The sequence below is a fragment of the Manis pentadactyla genome, chromosome 16 (genome assembly GCF_030020395.1).
Source record: "Manis pentadactyla isolate mManPen7 chromosome 16, mManPen7.hap1, whole genome shotgun sequence".
Taxonomy (NCBI): Eukaryota; Metazoa; Chordata; class Mammalia; order Pholidota; family Manidae; genus Manis; species Manis pentadactyla.
In genome coordinates, this window is record NC_080034.1 from 41,592,693 (window position 1) to 41,611,903 (window position 19,211).

The 19,211-nt window shown below is 49.7% G+C and overlaps 2 protein-coding genes across 4 annotated transcripts; both read left to right on the top strand.

Annotated features, from left to right (window-relative positions):
* Positions 1 to 7,403: 7,403 nt before the first annotated feature.
* Positions 7,404 to 8,998, top strand: FKBPL (FKBP prolyl isomerase like). Of its 2 annotated transcripts, none has more exons than XM_036875553.2 (2): positions 7,404 to 7,528; positions 7,853 to 8,998. In XM_036875553.2, the coding sequence occupies exon 2, from the start codon at positions 7,930 to 7,932 to the stop codon at positions 8,974 to 8,976; it is 1,047 nt and encodes a 348-aa protein (XP_036731448.2). In that variant the 5' UTR covers positions 7,404 to 7,528; positions 7,853 to 7,929; the 3' UTR covers positions 8,977 to 8,998. The 2 variants fall into 2 exon arrangements, with proteins under 2 accessions (XP_036731448.2, XP_036731447.2); XM_036875552.2 differs by having other exon boundaries at positions 7,435 to 7,607.
* Positions 8,999 to 9,512: 514 nt separating this feature from the next.
* ATF6B (activating transcription factor 6 beta) lies at positions 9,513 to 18,538 on the top strand. 2 transcript variants are annotated; one of them, XM_036875535.2, is made up of 18 exons: positions 9,513 to 9,657; positions 10,037 to 10,116; positions 10,255 to 10,333; positions 10,554 to 10,645; positions 11,130 to 11,265; positions 13,419 to 13,504; positions 13,647 to 13,782; positions 13,864 to 13,995; positions 14,157 to 14,290; positions 14,943 to 15,128; positions 15,210 to 15,301; positions 15,737 to 15,916; positions 16,087 to 16,194; positions 16,376 to 16,457; positions 16,672 to 16,742; positions 16,958 to 17,069; positions 17,219 to 17,303; positions 17,857 to 18,538. In XM_036875535.2, exons 1-18 carry the CDS (start codon positions 9,576 to 9,578, stop codon positions 18,084 to 18,086), a joined length of 2,103 nt encoding a protein of 700 aa, XP_036731430.2. In that variant the 5' UTR covers positions 9,513 to 9,575; the 3' UTR covers positions 18,087 to 18,538. The 2 variants fall into 2 exon arrangements, with proteins under 2 accessions (XP_036731430.2, XP_036731431.2); XM_036875536.2 differs by lacking the exon at positions 9,513 to 9,657 and having other exon boundaries at positions 10,037 to 10,149.
* Positions 18,539 to 19,211: the final 673 nt, after the last annotated feature.

The window sequence follows — 19,211 nt, forward strand, 5'->3', positions numbered from 1 at the left end:
GCTCAATTATTTAAAAAATTTTAATCTGACCTTCAACCCCTTCTGTAATTTCAAATCATCCAGCTTTCTCTCCGACCTCTTCTCCAAACTGAATTACTCATCATTGCCACCTTCAGATCTTTACCCAGCTGTTCTCAAATCTTAGACCACTTTTCTTCAATTTCTGCCTATTGTTAACCAAATTGCTACTTGCCATGGGTTTCAGACCACATCTAAGCTTTTGCTCACAATTTTCTCCCTGCACTTCACATCTGCATTTCCACTTGGTCAAAATTTACCTATCCTTCAGATCAATTCATCTCCTCACTCCAGCAAGGAAGAATCTCTCTCTCTCCTACAGGTTGGACTGAAGCAGGGGGTTTCTAAATGGAGCTCCAGGCATTCCTTGGAGCAATGATACTCACCCCCTGGCTACACATTAGAATCATCTGGGGAGCACTTAAAAATCCCAAAGCCCAGGGTAGCATCCTAGACCAATTAAATCACAATCTCTAGGGGTGGGACTCAGGCATCAGTATTTTTTAGACATCCCCTGGTGATTCCAAAGGGCAGGCAAGGTTGTTAATCAGAGGTTTAGGGGCACTTGAGGGACCGCCAAAGGGTAGGTGACAGGACAAAGGGTATGGCTTCAATCATTGCAACTTTCTTTAGGAGAAAGGTATCTGGATCTAAAATTTACCCATTGTTCACTTTATCCGCATTTTTTCCCATCTCTTCCCACCTGAGATTTTGATGTACTCACCTTACCTTCTGAACTACTTGAAGGCAGGAGCCAAATCTGGGTCAGCTCTGCTTTTCAGATAAAACCTCTTCTCCCAGTCATTGAACTCAGTTGAATTGGAAGGATCAGGCAGAGGAAAAAAAATAAAAACGACTTCTCCCAGCTCTCCACACCTCACCCAGACTCCTCCCTCAGGAAGTGTATTCCAACTTGATTCTCCTCCCACCTCACTTCAGCTTCCTCCGAACAGAACACGCTGTCCTTGTCCCTTGCACACCTATCAGCAGAGACTCCGTCCTCCAGGAGAGGCCCTGGTCCTCTCTCACCTGGGAGCTCTGATTCCCCATGATTCCCCTCTGGGTCATCATTCCCCCTCACACAATGAAGATTCAGCACCTAGCTCACTGCCTTCCTCTCTGCCACCACCTCGGCCATGTCATTATTTTTGGTGGCATCAGTACCCCATGTAAATAACCGTCCAGCACCTTGGTCAACTCCTTGCCTTCCTCGCCTCCAGTGATGTCTTTCCCTACTCCCCAGCACCCTCTTCCTGTGTCATACCTTAGACTTGGTTACAACCAATAACCACCACCTCTCCAAAATCTCTTCAGTCTTTTCATGTCACCCCCTCCTGTCCTCAGTACCGCTGTTCCAAAAATTCTTCAACCCCATCCAGACCTCCCATTCATTGACTCTCTCTTACTCTTCTTTGATGTTTGATCCTCACAAATTTTCACTTTCCTTACTACCAGGTATGGATCCTAGGGGTCAACACTGTAATTGTCTCTCAGCTCTTGCCTTGTGTTCTTGGTCCCTCTTCCTTTCACACATTTTATCCCTGTTTAATCCAACCCTGCCTACTCCACCCCTGCACCCAGTGGCTGACTATTTCGGGGCGGAAACACGGCTGCACTGACTGCGCTCACTTCCTGTGGGCTCTCAGCGCAGCCTGCAAGCCCATCTTTCCCCAGTTGGTTCATATTCCCCAAATTTGAGATGGCAGTTTTGCAAGATGATTTTTTTTCCTCTTTCAGTGGGCAAATAGAAATTTTCAGAAAAGCACTTCCTCCTGGTCCCCAAATTTTACCAGGTCACCTGCATCTCTGTTGTGTTTACTGCCTTCCCCTTGTTACTGCAAAGAAGCTGACCTACTCCCAGCCCCCACCCCGTCTGGGCACTGGGCTCCTGTCCCTTCTCGTCTGCTTAGACAAGGGACTCCTGATGTTATCCCATCTCTCCCACACAAACAGTTTCACCCTTTACTGAAACATTCCCATCAGCATACAAACATGCTATAATAATGCAGCTTGACTCTGAAAAGAAAAACCCCACCTCATTTGCTACTCACCTATGTCGTAGAAGCACAACATTCCAATGGTGGTTACCCTTTGGCAGGAGAGGAATTCTGACACAAGACACGTGAACAATAGCAGGAAGATTTTATTTCTTAGACTGCATGATGTTCATTTAATGACGGTAATGTATATGTGTACAGGTTGAGCAACTAGACCCATCAACAACATTTGATATACTTGATCACTCCTTCCTCCTTGATATGCTTTCTTTGCTTCAAATGCTCTTTCTGTATCCAACTAAATAAAATACTTCCTAGTTCTTTATTTGCTACTCCTTCTCAAATTAGTCTTCATGAACAGCTCCTACCCCTCTTCTGGACTCCTAAATGTTAGAGGGCCTCGGGGCTCTATCCTGGGCCCTCTCCTCTACCCAATTCAAGCTCCATGCTACTATTGTCCCTTAAGCAGCCCTTTAATTGGATTTTCTGCCTCCAGTTTTTATTGAGATAGTTCTGCCTCCATGCAGATACCAGAGTGCTCTTTCTAATTACCAGATGATATAACTCACCTTGCTCAAATCTGACGGTCACACTTAGAACAAAATACAAAATCCTCAGGCTAGTCTATGATGCCTTCCTGGCCTTGTTCCTCCCCACCTCTCTGACTTCATCCCCTCCCACTCTTCCCCTTGCTTATGCTGTTCCACACATTCCAGCCTCCTTGCTGTCCTTCCAAGCCTATGAACTGAGCATAAAAATCCAATTCCTTTCTGCCTCAGGACCTTTGCACTCCTATTTCTCTTTCCCTGGACACTCTTCCTCCAGATATCTGCAAGTCAGCTCCCTTATGTCACTTATGACTTTGCACAAATATCACCTCCACAAGGAGGCTTTCCCTCATCACATGATTGAAAATAGCACAGTGCCTGGAATTGTGGTCCTGTGGTGTGGTTCAAGGCTCAGTAAAGAGCAGCTCCTATCATTAAACATTTCACTGTGGAAAAGTCTGCCTTTCACTGGTGCCTCCTTCCTGAAAACCCAGCCTATAAGAGACCCACAAGCAAACTGCTTTGGTAGCAAATAGGAGGGGGGAACAATTTTCATGTAAATTCCAGCAGAACTAAAAACCACAGAAACCATCAAAATTGAACAGAAGGGAACATTTATTCAGCCTTTGGAGATTGAGAATTTTTGTCTCTCATGCTGATGATAAATGGCAGAGAGTAAGTACAGCATATGGTCCCATGTGGTGAGTATAGAATGCAGGGGAATGGGAGGGTGTAAAAATTTCCAACCAACTTAATGCCTGGTGACAGAGCAGTGTGAACGGTTATTGAAATTCCCTGGGAAAACTGAGTTTGACAAACTAGAGATGAATAATAATGGGTATAAAGTACCTTTCCTTCCCTTATCTCTCCTGCCTGTGATGCTTCCTCCACCTGCAATAAAATCCTTCAACCTCTGCATGTCAAAATTCTGGCCATCCTCCAAGGCTCAACCTCTGGACTCCTTTTCAGATTACCCCCAGTTGGAAATAACTTGCCTGCTACTTACCACTTTTATGCTTGCATCTAGAGCTTTTGTTAACTATGTATCTTTACCCTTACTAGACTACTGGGGGGTGGGGAGGATCTGTGTATTTATCTCCAAGTTTCCTTGATGAATTCTGTGTACTCAGTAAGGATTGCTGAATGAATAAAAAAAGAATCTTTCTTCATCCCTTTACAGGGCAAGTGTCACATGCTTTGTGTGTGTGAAGACATAAAAGAAACACCCTCTCACAAATTATCTTGCATCAGTTCCTGAGCCTCTTTTTGGGGTCTGCCATCAGGTTAGATTTTTAATGGAGGCAAAACAATTCTCCTATTGGATAGGGCAAGGGGAGTAGCAGAATATGGCCAGAGCCTCTGAGCCCTCCTGGGAGGAGGGGACTCGGAAAGAAAGAAGGAAAGAAGTGACTCTGGGTGGGGTGTCAATCAATCACTTACAGGTAAATCCTCACAAATTTGTCAAATATGGGGTTTTCCTTCAGACTCATCTTCAGCGAGGCATTAAGTGGCCTCTATAATTACTTGGAGGAGGGAAGTATTGTTTCAGAACAGGGTGGACCCTCTCCTCCCCAAGTCCTTCCATTCTTTCAGATGTCTCTTTGGCTTTCTCAACCCAGAGTCTCCCATAAACTCCCTATCCAGAGGTTTCTGTGTGCTGTTTCCTCCCATCCCTCTCTCCTGGAGCTGGGGAAATGTCTTAGGCACAAAGTAAGTCATGTGCCAAACAGCAGTAGACTCATAGACACTAAGAGTGACTAGTGGTTACCAAGGGAAAAGGGTTGGGGTGGGTGTGAGGGGTGGGGCGAGGAGGGGAGAGGAATTAAAGGGCACAATAATTTGCAATCACAATATAAGTTTATTGTAGGCACTGTTGAACCACTGTGATGTACATTTGAAAACAACATTAAGTTGTATATTAGTGATTAATATAAAAAAAAAGTAAGTCACATGCCAGTTGCATCCATACAGTTTGGTGTTGGTGAGGCTAGTCCCTGCAATACCATAGGAAGAGAAGGAGAAGCAGACACCTGTAGTGAGGATGGGACTGAATCCAGGTACTTGGGAGATGGATCCTTTTCATCTCTTCCCCTCAATGCTGCTCTTTTTCCATCTCATTCTCAAATCTTTGGGGGAACGACAGAGGAGAGAGGCCTTGCTCCTTCCTCACTCCCCAGTCCAATCCTCTATCCCAACAAATAAGCGATTCTTCATTTGTCATCCTCTTTTTCTGTCTTCCTCAGATCCGATATTCTCTAGGCAATTGGGGAGGATACAACCCCCCTAGCTGGTCTCCCTCCTTCTTCCTGATTCCTTGGTGACTATCTCCAGAGAGCTGAGCCCCAGCATAATGAGACTCAAGGGGCAGGGAACTGGGAGAGAGCAAACAGTACGAGTCAGGCAACATTTCCACAGTGACACTTTGGGGGAGAGCCCGTGCTCTTGCCCACCTCTGAGCCTTCACATCACAGCTTTTCCTAGTGCTGTGTTTCTCAAGCTGAGCCCTGAGGGTATCCAAAGGTTCATAGATGTCTTCTCTGGGGACTTCTGAGTCTTCTTATAAAACATAAATTTTGTGTTTTCCTTTTGATGAGTCATCTTCTCAAAAACAAAAATATTTTCATTCTCAGTGATTTGGATTCCTTTTAGGAGTTTCTGTGCCTATGGTTATATCTGTTTTTATAGTCACAATGGTGACATGGGATAAGCTGAAGACAAAGGTGACAACGTAATTCAACCTTTCTCAATCTGGGGTCTTTAGGTGTGTTCTCTAAGTCTCAGGTCACACTTATTTTTTAGATGGCAGCAAAAATGTCTCATCTTCAAGGAATATTACCTCCCTCCTTGTTATATCTCAGAGCATCTCACATTTCTTGTCCTACCACTGTAATTACTTATTCCACTTGGCCAGACCACAATTTCATGACAGCAGGGACTGTGTCTTTCTCATTCATGTGTCCCCAGTTCCTCACATGCTGCCTACAACAAATCAGATACTCAATAAATACTTGTTCACTGAATGAATGGAGAAGGAGATGAAATGCATAAGATACAGAGACAAGTTCCCTGCCCAGTGGAGTCTGTTAGAACAGAAACACACACACAAAAGAATAAAAGAACATTACAAGGCAATACAGTTGTAGCGGAGTAAAATTCCTCTTGAGGGAAGCTGATGTTTGAAGGGTGGCCCAGCTCAGTTAAGGAACACATGAAATAAGTTAACAATCTTTGTCCAGGGATTAGGGTGTAATCAAACCTTTTGTGACTCATTCTAGACTTCCTGCCTTTCCCAGAAATCTGAAAAACAGAACGGGGGAGGAGGGAGAAAAGGTGGATTAATTTTCAATAAGAACTGAGGAACTCTAGGAATCAAAGTATTTAGTCATAGCGGGAGGGGGAGGGGGTGGCAATGGACTAAGGTTACTCTGGCACAAAACCCAGAAACGGGACTTGAAAAAGTCTAGATTAGTGATCTGAATCTCAACACAAAACAAGGAAAGAACTGTTTTGACAAGTCTGTGTGTAATGATGAAACTTCCCTACTGGCTGTCCTGGCATGGTCCTTGTAGTCTGGGGTACAATGGAAGGGTGGTAGAGAGCAAACTGAAGAAGGAGCCAAAGTGAGGTACTGAGGGTAGGATTTTTCCTTCCCTAAAAAGCTGTGGTGGCCCAGCCCAAGCAGGGAGCTGGTCAAGCAAAGTTGAATCACAAAGGGACCATTAGGAGGAGGACCAGTCTTCCACTGATAAACCCAGTGGTGCAGGTTTTACCAGTCATATATGCAAAATATAGGGCGATCTGAAGGGTTATGGAGTAAGGGGTGATGAGAATAGGGTGAGGTTATTTTGGAATTGGAAGTCCGGGGAGAGGAAATCTCGGAGCAAAATACGTCTACAAACCGAAATCAGTCATGGGAGAAATGAAGTTTAAAATCCGTTTATTGCTTATAAACTGCAGTCTGGGGCCGTTTTACTCTTTCCTGCTCCAGCAGAAGCCAAAATCCGGCCCTCCCCTCACCTCACAAGTACAGATAAGCCCTCTTTACCCATAGATAGGGAGATGAACTTCTCTCCAACCCTGAGGAATGATGCAAATGCACCAAGCCATACTTCTTTCCACCTCTGAACGCCTATTGATATGCAGTTTACTAAAGCCAGGCGAGATATTTTGGAAATATTACAGTTTTACCCACAGGAATCATGCTGTTCCAGGTGTGGCCCATGGACCAGCATCAACATCATCCAAGAGCTTGTTAGAAATGCAGAATGTCAGGCCCCGCCCCAGACTGCCTAAATCAGAACCTGAGACTTAACAAGTTCCCCCAGAATCTGCATATCAAAGTTTGAAAAGCACTGTCTAAGACTTCTTGAAGAAAAGCTTGAAAGGCAATGATGAATATGAGGGAAAAGGCACGACACCTCAGGTGGTCCTATAAGAGAATAGGGCCGGTTGGAAAGAGGCTTTGGGGTTAATCTTGCAGCACCCGGGACTGAAAGAGCGATGGAGCAGACGGGTTGACTCCGGCTGGCAGTCCATAACAAAGCGATATGGAGACTATCACAGGAGGGCTTGAGGTCCCGGATAAAAGAACTGGTCTGCGGCCGCTATCATTCACCACCAGTTCCAACATTCCTCACTCTGTCCCTAATTCGCCAACGTCCACTCCAAGACTTCCCGAGATTTTGACTCTCAATAACCCGATGAGCTGGACCCCCCCGCCTCCGTTTGGCTCGATTCGGCCTAGTTCGGTTGCTAAGGCCTGGAGCTTCCCAGTTGCGAGGGGAAATGATGTCATGTCCACAAGGCGGGCTAACCAGACTTCTCCCTCCTCCCGATTGGCTGCCGGAACTTGACTAGATTCGCTGTTTCGGAGGCTCCAGGGTTAGCCATCAGTGTTTCTCCCCAGCTGCCGGGGCTTCCCGGGTGTCCTCTGTGCCTTGGGCAAGACTCCAAGGACCCTACTCAGTAAGCACTTAGCTTCGGAAGGAGAGGTGACTTGAAGGGCCTGGCTGTTGCCACAATGCTAGGCGCTTTGCCCACCCAGGTACTTTTTTATTCCATCGGCTGTCCGTAGTCGGGGCGGATACCCCAACCACAGAGAATTGTGGAATTTATAGTTCTGAATTAGTTCCGGGAGGAACTGAGGCTTGAGCCAGACACAGTTTTTGGGAGGGAAAGAAAAATATGAGGACTTTGAGGACCGGGTCGCGGGTCCCAGGAGAACGGGAAGGGACGAGAAAGAAGTCTAAATAAGAATCCTGCCATTATCAGTGATTTGATTTTTTTCAGGTGCAGACCTGAAAGGAAAGGTCTATCACTTTCCGACCCAAACTGTTCACCTACGGTGGAAAAGACCAGGCAGCCAAATGGAGATGCCGCCAATCGGTCCAGCGGGAGAAGACACCACTCAACTGCAGCAACAATGGGAAAAGAACCCCCAGGAGAACCTTGATTCAACTGCTCGGATTAGGCAGCAGCCCGGAGATCCGCCAACTGAAATCCTTGAGCTGAGAGTGAGCCCAGATCCAGATGGCCAATTTATTGAGAATCCTCCAGGGACCGAAAAACTGGCCGCTGGACTTCAAGGAGACTCTGATAAGTCTCATGGAGCATCCAGTGAGATCCCAGAGCCCCTCCAAGCTTCTGATCTGTGGTACTGCCCTGATGGGAGCTTTGTCAAGAAGATCATAGTCCGTGGCCACGGCTTGGACAAACCCAAGCTGGGCTCCCGCTGCCGAGTCCTGGCTTTTGGGTTTCCTTTTGGGTCAGGGCTGCCAGACGGCTGGACAGAGCTAACTATGGGGTTAGGCCCGTGGAGGGAGGAAACCTGGGGGGAGCTCATAGAGAAATGTTTGGAGTCCATGTGTCAAGAGGAGGAAGCAGAGCTTCAGCTCCCCGGGCACTCTGGACCTCCTGCCAGGCTCTCACTGGCCTCCTTCACTCAGGGTCGAGACTCTTGGGAACTGGAGGCCAGTGAGAAGGAGGCCCTGGCCAGGGAAGAACGTAAAAGGGGCACAGAATTATTTCGAACTGGGAACACCGAAGGGGCTGCCCGATGCTATGGACGGGCTCTTCGGTTGCTGCTGACTTTACCCCCACCTGGCACTCCAGACCGAACTGTCCTTCATGCTAACCTGGCTGCCTGTCAGTTGTTGTTAGGGCAGCCCCAGCTGGCAGCCCAGAGCTGTGACCGAGTGCTAGAACGGGAACCAGGCCACTTAAAGGCCTTGTACCGAAGGGGGGTTGCCCAGGCTGCCCTTGGGAACCTGGAAAAAGCAACTGCTGACCTCAAGAAGGTGCTGGCAGTAGACCCAAAAAACCGAGCGGCCCAAGAGGAGCTGGGAAAGGTGATCATTCAGGGGAAGAAACAAGATGCAAGGCTGGCTAAGGGTCTGTGCAAGATGTTTCGCTGATTAAAAGTTAAACCTTAAGCGATAGGAACCTGTGAATTGTGGTCTATTCTGTGAGATTTGGCGGCGGGGAAAGTACAGGAAGGGTTTCAGTCCATTTCCCATCCCCAGCTTTTTCATTCCCAGCTTTTGCTTTAAGTCCATATCCCATTCCCCTCCCTTTCATGGAAAGTGGATGTGGTCTCTGTCGCCTCTTTCCCTCTTTTACCATTAAAAGCCATATGGTCATGTGTGCTGCCTTTTGAGGGGCTTATCCATCTCCGAAGATGAATAGAAGTTGTCTAAACTTCTAAACTTAGTACTGGCTGGGGGAGATGGTGGACCTTTATATCCCGGGGACTACATCTCCCAGGCTGTCTCGCTGGGTCCTGGTTGGCGCATGCGCAAACTCTACAGTGCCTCTACCCCCCGCCGCCGTGCTCTCATTGGCTCGGCCTTCACAGCGCCTCTTAACTATTGAGTCCTGTGCTCAGCACCCAGGTCTCTTACTGGTCGGTAGAACTTCCGGGACGCCCACCTTTTTTAAGAGTCTACCGATTAGTAGATGATAGGGAGGGGCGGGTCTTGGGAACCGTCTTGTGGTTGGGGGGTGGGGGGGAAAGATGGCGGAGCTCATGCTCCTCAGTGAGATTGCGGATCCGACGCGTTTTTTCACCGACAACTTGCTGAGCCCGGACGACTGGGGTGTGCGGAGTGCGGCCTTGGGGAGGGGAGAGGGCGGTGGCATACTATCTCCCTAAGTCAAGCAGGAAGGAAGTGGGAGCCCGAAGAGGAAGGCTGGGCAAATACGGAACCCACCATCCGAAGAAGGGCGGGGGTGTGGGGTGCTTGTTGTGCTTTCTGGGGATGCGGCAGCTGGGGGAATACCTCCGCTCCCTGCGGAAACGGCGAGTTGTTCCGGGGTCGGAGAAGGAGGAGCTGAAGTTCTTTGCGTGCATCCCTTGTCAGGTGGGCGGGTGGTGGGTCTGGCCGAGCTGAGCCAATGAGGGATAGGCCCATGGCTGTGTGTGAAGCTGTTGGCTGGGCTGCCGGACGACCCCCTGGCATTGTGCATCTCTTGTAGACAGCACCTTGTACACCGGTCTTGATGAAGTGGCTGAGGAGCAGACTCAGCTCTTCCGCTGCCCGGAGCAGGATGTCCCGGTATTCGGCCCCAAGCCTCGTCTTTAACCCTTGGTGGGTGGGAGTGGTCCCAGAACCCAGGACTCATCCCCAGCCCTGAGCTCGGCTGGACCCACCCTTTCTTCATACTCCTGCTGTCTAATGTTCTCCCTTACTCAGTTTGAGAGCAACTCCCTGGATGTGGGGATGGATGTCAGTCCCCCTGAGCCCCCCTGGGACTCCCTGCCTATTTTCCCAGGTAAGATACTCTGTATGATTCCCTCCTTCTTCCAGAAACCCTTATCTTCCCACTGTTTCGCAGGAACTACATAATTCCCTGCATGGCTCTCCCCTTTATCTCCTATATGTGTTCCTTCCCCTATGTCCTGATGAGGGGATCCTTGCCCCCATGTCCTTGGACATTTTTTGTACTTCTCAGGCTCTGCTCCTTGTTTTTTTCCTAACCCCTTTTCCTCCAGATCTTCAGGTGAAGTCTGAACCATCCTCCCCCTGCTCCTCTTCCTCCCTCAGTTCTGAATCATCACATCTTTCCACAGAGCCCTCCAGACAGGTGAGATCCATCTCCCTCCTTCTTCCCATCTGTGGCAGAGATTCTGTTCCATTCCTTTCACCCATAAGTGCTAAGGAAGTGATTTGTGTGCTGTGAGTCATGGAATGGGGGTGCTTCTTTCCTGCTTTTGCCATTTCTTTATTATTCTCATTTCCACATCTCCTGTGAGATTGTCTAGAAGTGGAGATGGAGTTTTTTTACTATATGAAAATATGGCAGCCATGGTGAGGCTAGGAAGAGTTGTTAACTGCTGAGAATTCTGGAACTGTTCTTTCCCAAGTTGTCCACTCTAAGGCAATATTTGAAATCATGAGACTTAAAACCCTCCACCCCAACCCCAGACTCAGCTTAGGGAGATGCTCAGTACCATTCAAACCAGAATGTCAAATAATTGGTGATTTTTAAGCTCTAAAGCTTTTGTTCATGCCCTTAACTCTCAACACATCCCTTGTTTTCTTTTCTTCTTTCTGCCTCCCACTCTCAGGCCCTCGGTGTAAGGGAGGTGTTAGTTGTAAAGACGGAATCCTTGGCACCCCCACTCTGCCTCCTGGGAGATGATCCAACATCCCCATTTGAAACCATCCAGATCAGCGTGGGCCCTAGCTCTGATGATCCCACAGGTAATGATGACCTGCTGCCATCCCCAGCGGAGAGTGTGCGAGCATGTGCACACATGCGTGTGTGTGTCGATGGGAGTGGTGGTGTAGGCTGCAGGACAGGGAGGAAGAGATGGGGAGGAGAAATGGTAGATAACCAGGAAAGAGGCCAGGAGAGAGGGAGAACTGTAGGAAACCACAGCAAGGGCAGTATTGAAAAGATGGGGATGATTTTTCTTTCTTCTTCTTGTTCCTAGTATCCTGTTGTATGATTTAACTCCCTGTTGTTTAGCATTTTTTGAAACATTTGTGGACAGTTTAGGGCATAGTTTTTTGTTACTTTTCCATGCAATGTTTTATTGTAACATTTTTCAAACATATAGATAAGTTGGATACCATATACCCAACTTCTAGCTTCTACAATTAACATTATTTGTGCTGTTTCTTAAGTGTTACCAAGTTTAGTTAGTCTTATGTGTTTGTCCAGTAAACATTTATGATCACCTACTCCATGCCAGATCCTGAACAAGGTGCTGGAGATGCAAAGATGAAGAAAATGTGACCACCACACTGACCTGAGAATCCTGTAGCGTGGTTGCAGGAAGAAAGACAAGTACCAGTCAGTCCTAGGACAGAGGTCATCACAGAGGGCCGTGAAAACTCATAAAGAGGGTCACATCACTGATTGGGGCTTCATCAGGAATGTGCTCCTGGAAGTAGGGTTTCCTGAGTTGAGTTTTGAAGGAAAGAAAGAAATTAGAAGAAGAATGTGGGGACTGGTGTGTGTGTGAAAGGAACCTGCGTGTCCATAGTGGAGGTGAGGAACGAGTGGAGAATGGGGAGGAGCTGCAGAGGCCGCAGGGTCAGATGAGAAACCTGCTAAGGGACTCGTAGCTTTATGCATTTTGACAGGTATATACACTCACGTAACCATCACCCAGAACAAGATGACAAATATTCCCACCAATTTTTTTCCTCTTTTTCACTCATCCCCATATCACAACCACCAGTCTGTTCTCTGTGTCTGTGAGTCTTTCTGTTTTGTTCGTTCATTTGTTTTGTTTCTTAAGTCCCACATAAGTGAAATCATGTTTTCCCCTCTTATGTAGGTATTTTTTGGGACCTCTGCTTTACCCAGCACTTTGGTAGGCATGAAGCATGAGACGTAACACTTGTTTTTGGAGAGTCTCATAAACACTCTAACACCTGGCTAATAGTTCAAACAGTGGTCACCTCTGAGGAGGAGATATGGGTGGCTGGTGGACAAAGAACGGAAGGAGATCCACTTTTCACTGAAGTTCCCTTTGTGCCTTTGGAATTTTGTGTCATGTGACTATATTACCCATTCCAAAATACAAATTAATTTAAAAATTTTAAATAGCAATATTGGTGACATATAATTAAGTTCCAGAAACAGTGGTATGGACCAGAGGTCACAGACCAGACAGTTAACCTTGGGGCTGAGTCTGGCCCTCACATGAGTTTTATTTCACCTACATGGGGTGATCAGCAAGTCTCATAGGTAGGTTTTAATGGAGGAGCCATGAAAGCTCCGAGTGACTGAGGCTTCCCAGTTCAGTGCCTAGGAGGCTGGCAGACTAGGAAGGGAATTTGTGTGAAGGGACAAGCAGTGTGTCCTGTTTCAGGCCAGTTGAATTTGGGTGAATGGTGGGGCATGAGAATGGAAGTGACTGGCAGCAACTTGGGAGTCAGGATCTGGGTACGGGGAGCCGTCCAAGGTAGAGATGCAGATGAGGCAGTTGTCAGCATGGAGATGTATGATAGTGTTAGGCCAGGATGAAGTGGAAATCCAACAGGAATTTGGGCCCATAGGAATGATGGAGGCTCTCCCTGCTTGGGTCTCCCCTATGTAAATGGACAAAGTCTGAGGAAGACAAGGAAAAGCAGAAAGGCACAGGCAAGGCATTGAAAATAATGGTGAAAAAAATGGAAAGAATCCATTGAAGGAAAAAGGAAAGTTCTGGGTGAAGAAGTAGGAGAGCCAGCAAATCAGCAGCCCCATGGCTCCTCAGCCCCTGGATAGCCTGCCTGAGCCAGAGTAGTTTTATTTTCAGGTGTAAAGAGAAATGACCGTGTTTCCCATCTCCCCATCTTAACTCTCCTCCTTCAGAGTTCATCTGATAACTGGCTGTTTATCTCATCCTGCCACCCTACAGATGTCCAGACCAAGATAGAACCTGTCTCCCCGTCGTCCTCCATCAACTCTGAGGCTTCCTTGCTCTCAGCTGAGACCCCCAACCAGGTGAGTGTCAACTTCCCCTCCTCCCTCCAGGCACTCCAGTGAGTTCTTCTTGACTCTCAGGTGTATGAGAGCATTCTTTTCTTTAGCTCTGTCTCCTCTACTCTTCTCCCGACTCACATATCTTCTGGAATGTCCCACATAGGTTTTTATAGGAGATGAGGTACTGGAAGTGAAGACAGAGTCTCCATCCCCTCAAGCATGTCTCCTGCAGGATGTCCCAAGCCCCCCACTTGGAACTGTCCACATCAGCATGGGCACATCCCCTGATGGCTCCTCAGGTGATAGGGCCTCCTGATACCTGGGGTCCCTGGCAAGAGGCCTGTAGTCCTCTGACATTCTTTCCTTCCACCTTCCTTCAGGCAAAGCCCTGCCGGCCCGGAAGCCACCACTGCAGCCCAAACCTGTGGTGATAACCACTGTCCCGATGCCACCCAGAGCTGTGCCTCCCAGCACCACCATCCTTTTGCAGCCCCTTGTCCAGCCACCCCCAGGTACTGAAGAGGGAGAGAAGGAAATGGGCTGGATTGACCTTCACAAGGAGCTGACAGTCATTGAGGATCCCAACCATTGTGTGCTCAGCTGTGGGTTTGGACACAAGGACCCCGCCTGACATACAGATCTCTGATCTCCTTCTCCTGCTCATTTGCTCCAGTGTCCCCAGTTGTCCTCATCCAAGGTGCTATTCGAGTCCAGCCTGAGGGGCCAGCCCCTGCTGCTCCACGGCCTGAGAGGAAGAGCATTGTTCCGGCTCCTATGCCTGGGAACTCCTGCCCACCTGAAGTGGATGTAAGTACTGGCAAGGAGAGGAGCAGGGCTAGTGATGGGAAGGGAAAGGGGAAGTCTGTCATGGGAAAGGGAACTGTGGAAGGAGGAGGGAGCAGAAAGTGAGGAAGCACGCCAGTAAGAGGATCCTGAAGGTCAGAGTGGACCTTGTTTATATGTGAGTACCAACTCATGTCATTTTAGGATCCTTAGGCTTGCTATCACTGTGGGTGGAGAAAGGGGGCAGTCTCAGTAATCGAAGGCAGGGGAATCACACTGTGTTCTGGGTGTGGTGGTAGTTGGACGAGGGAGGCTGCCCCCTAGTGGAAAGCTAGATGAACTGATATTTAATTGGCAAGGTGAAACTTTGGTCTCTAAAAAGGAGAATTGAGAAGACCACCCACCAAGGAAAGGAACTGAGATTCCACCAGGTACCATGGTGAAGGAGGTTCCTCTAATTTCTCTCAGTCCTGAGGAACAGGAGCAGGAGGGATTGAGAGAAGGGCCCTTCCCTGTAACATTTTAGTAGAGAGGAAAAGCCAGTCTCTGGCTGTGTATTGGTCAGGAAGGCAGGAGAGTGGCCCACGTGAGTTTTGGGTAATTGCTCCGTGGAATTGGGGTGCTGCACAGCTCCCCTCTCCCACCCACTTCATTCTCTTTTGACCTGGGTGTCTAGACCAAGCTACTGAAGCGGCAGCAGCGAATGATCAAGAACCGGGAGTCCGCCTGCCAATCGCGGAGGAAAAAGAAAGAGTATCTGCAGGGGCTGGAGGCTCGGCTGCAAGCCGTGCTGGCTGACAATCAGCAGCTCCGCCGGGAGAATGCTGTCCTCCGGCGGCGGCTGGAGGCCCTGCTGGAAGAGGTAAGACTGGGCTGATCCTGGGAGACCAGCAGGAATACAGGCTCCTTTGGGTAACTCACCCTCTCTTCCTTGGCACCTTAGAACAGCGAGCTCAAGTTAGGGTCTGGAAACAGGAAGGTGGTCTGCATCATGGTCTTCCTTCTCTTCATTGCCTTCAATTTTGGGCCTGTCAGGTGAGAGCCTCCTTGTGTCCCAGAACCTTCTGGGTGGAGCCCACCCTCTTAGCCGCCTGATCGCCTGCTTTGGCACAGCCCCATTCATTCCACTTATATACAGACAGCCCTAGTGGCCTCAGCAGTCGTGGTGTACTGCCTTGTTTCGTCATTTCCCTCCTAAGTGGTATGTCCTGGAGTAGATGGTGGTAACGTGGATAAAAATCGTAACTGTTAAGTGCTCACTGAGTTTGAGACTCTAGGTTAAGCACTCCTTTCCCTTGTCTCCTGACCCTGTGAGGTAAGGAGTATTCCCATTCCTGTCCCACAGGCGGAGAGATTCAGTCCAGTGGAACAGATTACCATCTGGGCAGGCTGCTGCAGAGCCCTTGCTCTTGACCAGGCCCTTGATAAAACTGGAATTCTTCCTCATGTTCTCTCCTTGCTTATCCATAGCATCAGTGAGCCTCCTCTGGCTCACGTCTCTCCTCAGATGAGTGGAGAGCAGCCTCGACCCCGGCGACACTTGCTGGAGTTCTCAGCACAGGAGTCAGTTCTTGGAGTTGAAGCCCTCCGGGGCTCCTCCCTGCGACCCGAGGAGTCCCAGCCCAGCCCCGCAGGCCGGCCAAGTTTCAGGTGATGAGAGGGCCCTCTGTCTTTTGGGGATGCTGAGTGTATCTTCTCCCCAAAACTTACCTCTCTTTTTTGAAGGGAGCCAGAGTTGTTCTCTTGCCATCATTGTCTTTCTGATGGTGGGGGAGTGCTGCGCAGTCTCTGATCAATGCCTCTTCCCTGCCTCCCTCCAGGAACCTGACAGCCTTCCCCGGGGGCACCAGGGAGCTGCTGCTGAGAGACCTGGACCAGCTCTTCCTCTCCTCTGATTGCCGGCACTTCAATCGAACCGAGTCTCTGAGGTGTGAGAGAGTCACGGCCGGGGCGTCTTCCCCACTCCGAGGCCCCTCCGCAGACGGCCTGACTGCCTTTGTGTGGGGAAGCTCCAGCTCTCCTTGCCCCCACTTTTCCCTCCTGTGTCCGGGCAATGGAAGTGGGAGCCTTGACCTGACCCGGAGGTGTTACCCTCCTCTGCTTCCCCAGGCTTGCTGATGAGCTGAGTGGCTGGGTCCAGCGCCACCAGAGGGGCCGGCGGAAGGTCCCCCAGAGGGCACAGGAGAGACAGGTAGGAGGGGCTAAGGCTGGTTCTAAAAGGCCACTTGAAGAGGAGGGCTAAATGTCCAGGGGATGTTGAGTGAGCATCTTGTTGTAGCGGTTTGAGGGAGTGTTTGGGAGAAGTGGGAGGGTGGGTATGAGGTGGCACCAGCTTCCAGGGGCCTTCTGTCTCTTTCCCTTTTTCCCTTTATCCCCTTCAAATCCTTAGATACTTCTCCTTCCAGAAGTCGCAGCTATGGAAGAAGTCTCCTCCAGTTAAGGCAGTCCCCACCCAACCACTGGGGCCCCCAGAAAGGTGAGTCTAGGGGATGCTTATATAGTATTAAGGGAGGTTTCACTCTAAAGAACTGTACCCCAAGACTGCCCTGTGTTTGTCATCATTGCCACCAGTGGCATTATGCCTCCCTCATCCACTGGGGTCTCCTGTCTCTTTTTCTCTCATTTTCTCCCCACTTTTCCAGGGGACACTGGGCTAAATTCCTCCCAAATCCTGTTTCCCCACCTGCCTAGGGATTCTGTGGGCCAGCTACAGCTGTATCGCCACCCAGACCGTTCACAGCCAGAGTTCCTGGATGCAATTGACCGACGGGAAGACACATTTTATGTTGTGTCCTTCCGAAGGGTGAGTTCCTTCTCCCTGCCTCATCCCCATCTCTCTGGGTTCCCTAGCAGTCTAGCAGTCTGTCTTCCAGTTGAGACTACAGAGCAGGGCTGGGGAGCCTGTCTACATCTTTTCCTCCACCCTCCTGGCCTGGCCCCTCTGTTTCCCAGGACCACTTGCTGCTTCCAGCCATCAGCCACAACAAGACCTCTCGGCCCAAGATGTCCTTGGTGATGCCTGCCATGGCCCCAAATGGTAATTCTATCCCTCCTGGGTGTGGGGAGGGGTACTGAAATTGGGGGAAGGGAAGATCTGATAAGGAGATCCCACATGAGAGGCTAAGGGGAAGATGGGGAGAGGAATGTGACATTGCAGAGAGATGCTAAACTTGATGGGTGACAAGAAGCAGGAAATGGATAGAGAGAAAAAATGTAGGAGCTGATGGGGGAAGAAGGTGAGAGTGCAGATCCTCCCTTGGTGAGGGCCCTCCTTGCTGAGGGTGCTCCCTTAGTGAGGGTGCTTGGGTAGGTGTGGGCAGAGGGACTAGGCTAGGAACTGCCAGACTCACCTCCTTTTTTCTTTTGATGTCCTCTCCTCTGTGACCTCAATTATGTGTGTCCCCTATGACTCATCAATGTCATTTTCTTTTCCTACCCCATCCCTTCTCATGGACTCACTCCATCCCTACCCCCTCACTGAACCCCTGCTATGGATATGCCTGCTCACCACTGCTCTCTCCCTTCCTCTCTTCTGGATGCTGTTCTCTGTCTGCCCACCACCCCCTTCCTTAACTCTCCCCTTCTCACAGAGACCCTGTCAGGCCGGGGGGCCCCAGGGGACTACGAGGAGATGATGCAGATCGAGTGTGAGGTCATGGACACCAGGGTGATTCACATCAAGACCTCCACGGTGCCCCCCTCACTCCGAAAGCAGCCGTCTTCGACCCCAGGCAATGCCACAAGTGGGCCCCTGCCAGTTTCTGCAGCCAGCCAGGCCCACCAGGCCTCCCGTCAGCCCCTCTACCTCAGTCACCCCTGACCTCTGCAACTTACACCGACTTAGAGATGGGGGGTGGGAGGTAGGGGTGACCAAATGGGACTGTTGCTGAGTTCCCAGATCCCCGGGCTTGGGGCAATTGGTAAAGGAAAAACAGTGTGGGGGTTAAGCACTTATTTGAGGGTGAGGGTCCTCACCTCTCTTCTTGCCCCCTTTAGAATATAGGGCCCCTCTCATTTCTCTGAACCCCCAGTCCCCGCTTCTTTCTTTGAGGGTACTGAGTGAAGTTTAAGGATGCATGGGCTCCTGCATACTCCTTATTCTTTGTTTCTCTGGGGGGAGGTGGGAATTTAGTCCCCAGGCGGGACAAGGGATGTTTTTACATTTTGGCGCTAGTTGCTGGGAGTAAAGGAAGGGTGGTGGAGGGAGATCAGGTTTATGTATGTGCATATTTTTCTTTTTAATAATAAATAAACAACTTGGAGGGAGTTGAAGGAATGGTGGCTGCCTTCCTGGCTCATAATGGGGAATTGGGGGGAAGTGGCTCCTATGGGCCAGTAGATCGAGCACTGAAGACAGCTGGGTCTGGGATGGGGTGGGTGTGGGACCGCAGACCTCGTGTCATGCCCCTTGCCTCCGCCCCCGCAGCACTGGAGTATGCCTGTGTCTGTAGGACCCTGGGGGAGGGCTGTCCCATGCGTGATAGCCCCGAGGATACAGATGCCTGGAATGTGTCTGAATAAACAGGAAGGACAGAGCCCCACGCCCTTTGGGGTGAGCAGCCTCCCTGGATCCCCTTTATTTTAGCAGGTTCTCCCTCCCCTTGATGTCCAGGAGGAGCAATTTTAACAAACAATAGAGCTGGGGCCAGAGGGCTGGGAGCCCAGAAAGGGGGGCCCCAGGGGAGGGGGCGGTGGAGGGAAGGGGAACATCCAGGACCATCTTCTTAGCCCTAAACTGGAGGAGACTGAGGCTTGAGAGTCTAATAAAAAGAAGAGGATGAGAGCAGGTCAGGCAGAAAGGGCTGTGCTTTCGAATTAGGAGGAAGGGGAGCAAGACAGAGGGTGAGGGGCCAGATCTCACTGAACCTGGGGGTTCCCTGTCACCAGCTCCCGTCCAGCAGCACCTCCGGCCTGGCCCTGCAGGAGTGTTCTGGGTCAGCTAGAG

Bases quoted from the DNA above. Each gene is read 5' to 3' on its own strand.
- FKBPL (XM_036875553.2), top strand. From the start codon at position 7,930: ATGGAGATGCCGCCAATCGGTCCAGCGGGAGAAGACACCACTCAACTG.
- ATF6B (XM_036875535.2), top strand. From the start codon at position 9,576: ATGGCGGAGCTCATGCTCCTCAGTGAGATTGCGGATCCGACGCGTTTT. The intron at 10,334-10,553 runs GTAAGATACTCT...CTTTTCCTCCAG, and splicing joins CTCCCTGCCTATTTTCCCAG to ATCTTCAGGTGAAGTCTGAA. The intron at 16,458-16,671 runs GTAGGAGGGGCT...TTCTCCTTCCAG, and splicing joins AGAGGGCACAGGAGAGACAG to AAGTCGCAGCTATGGAAGAA.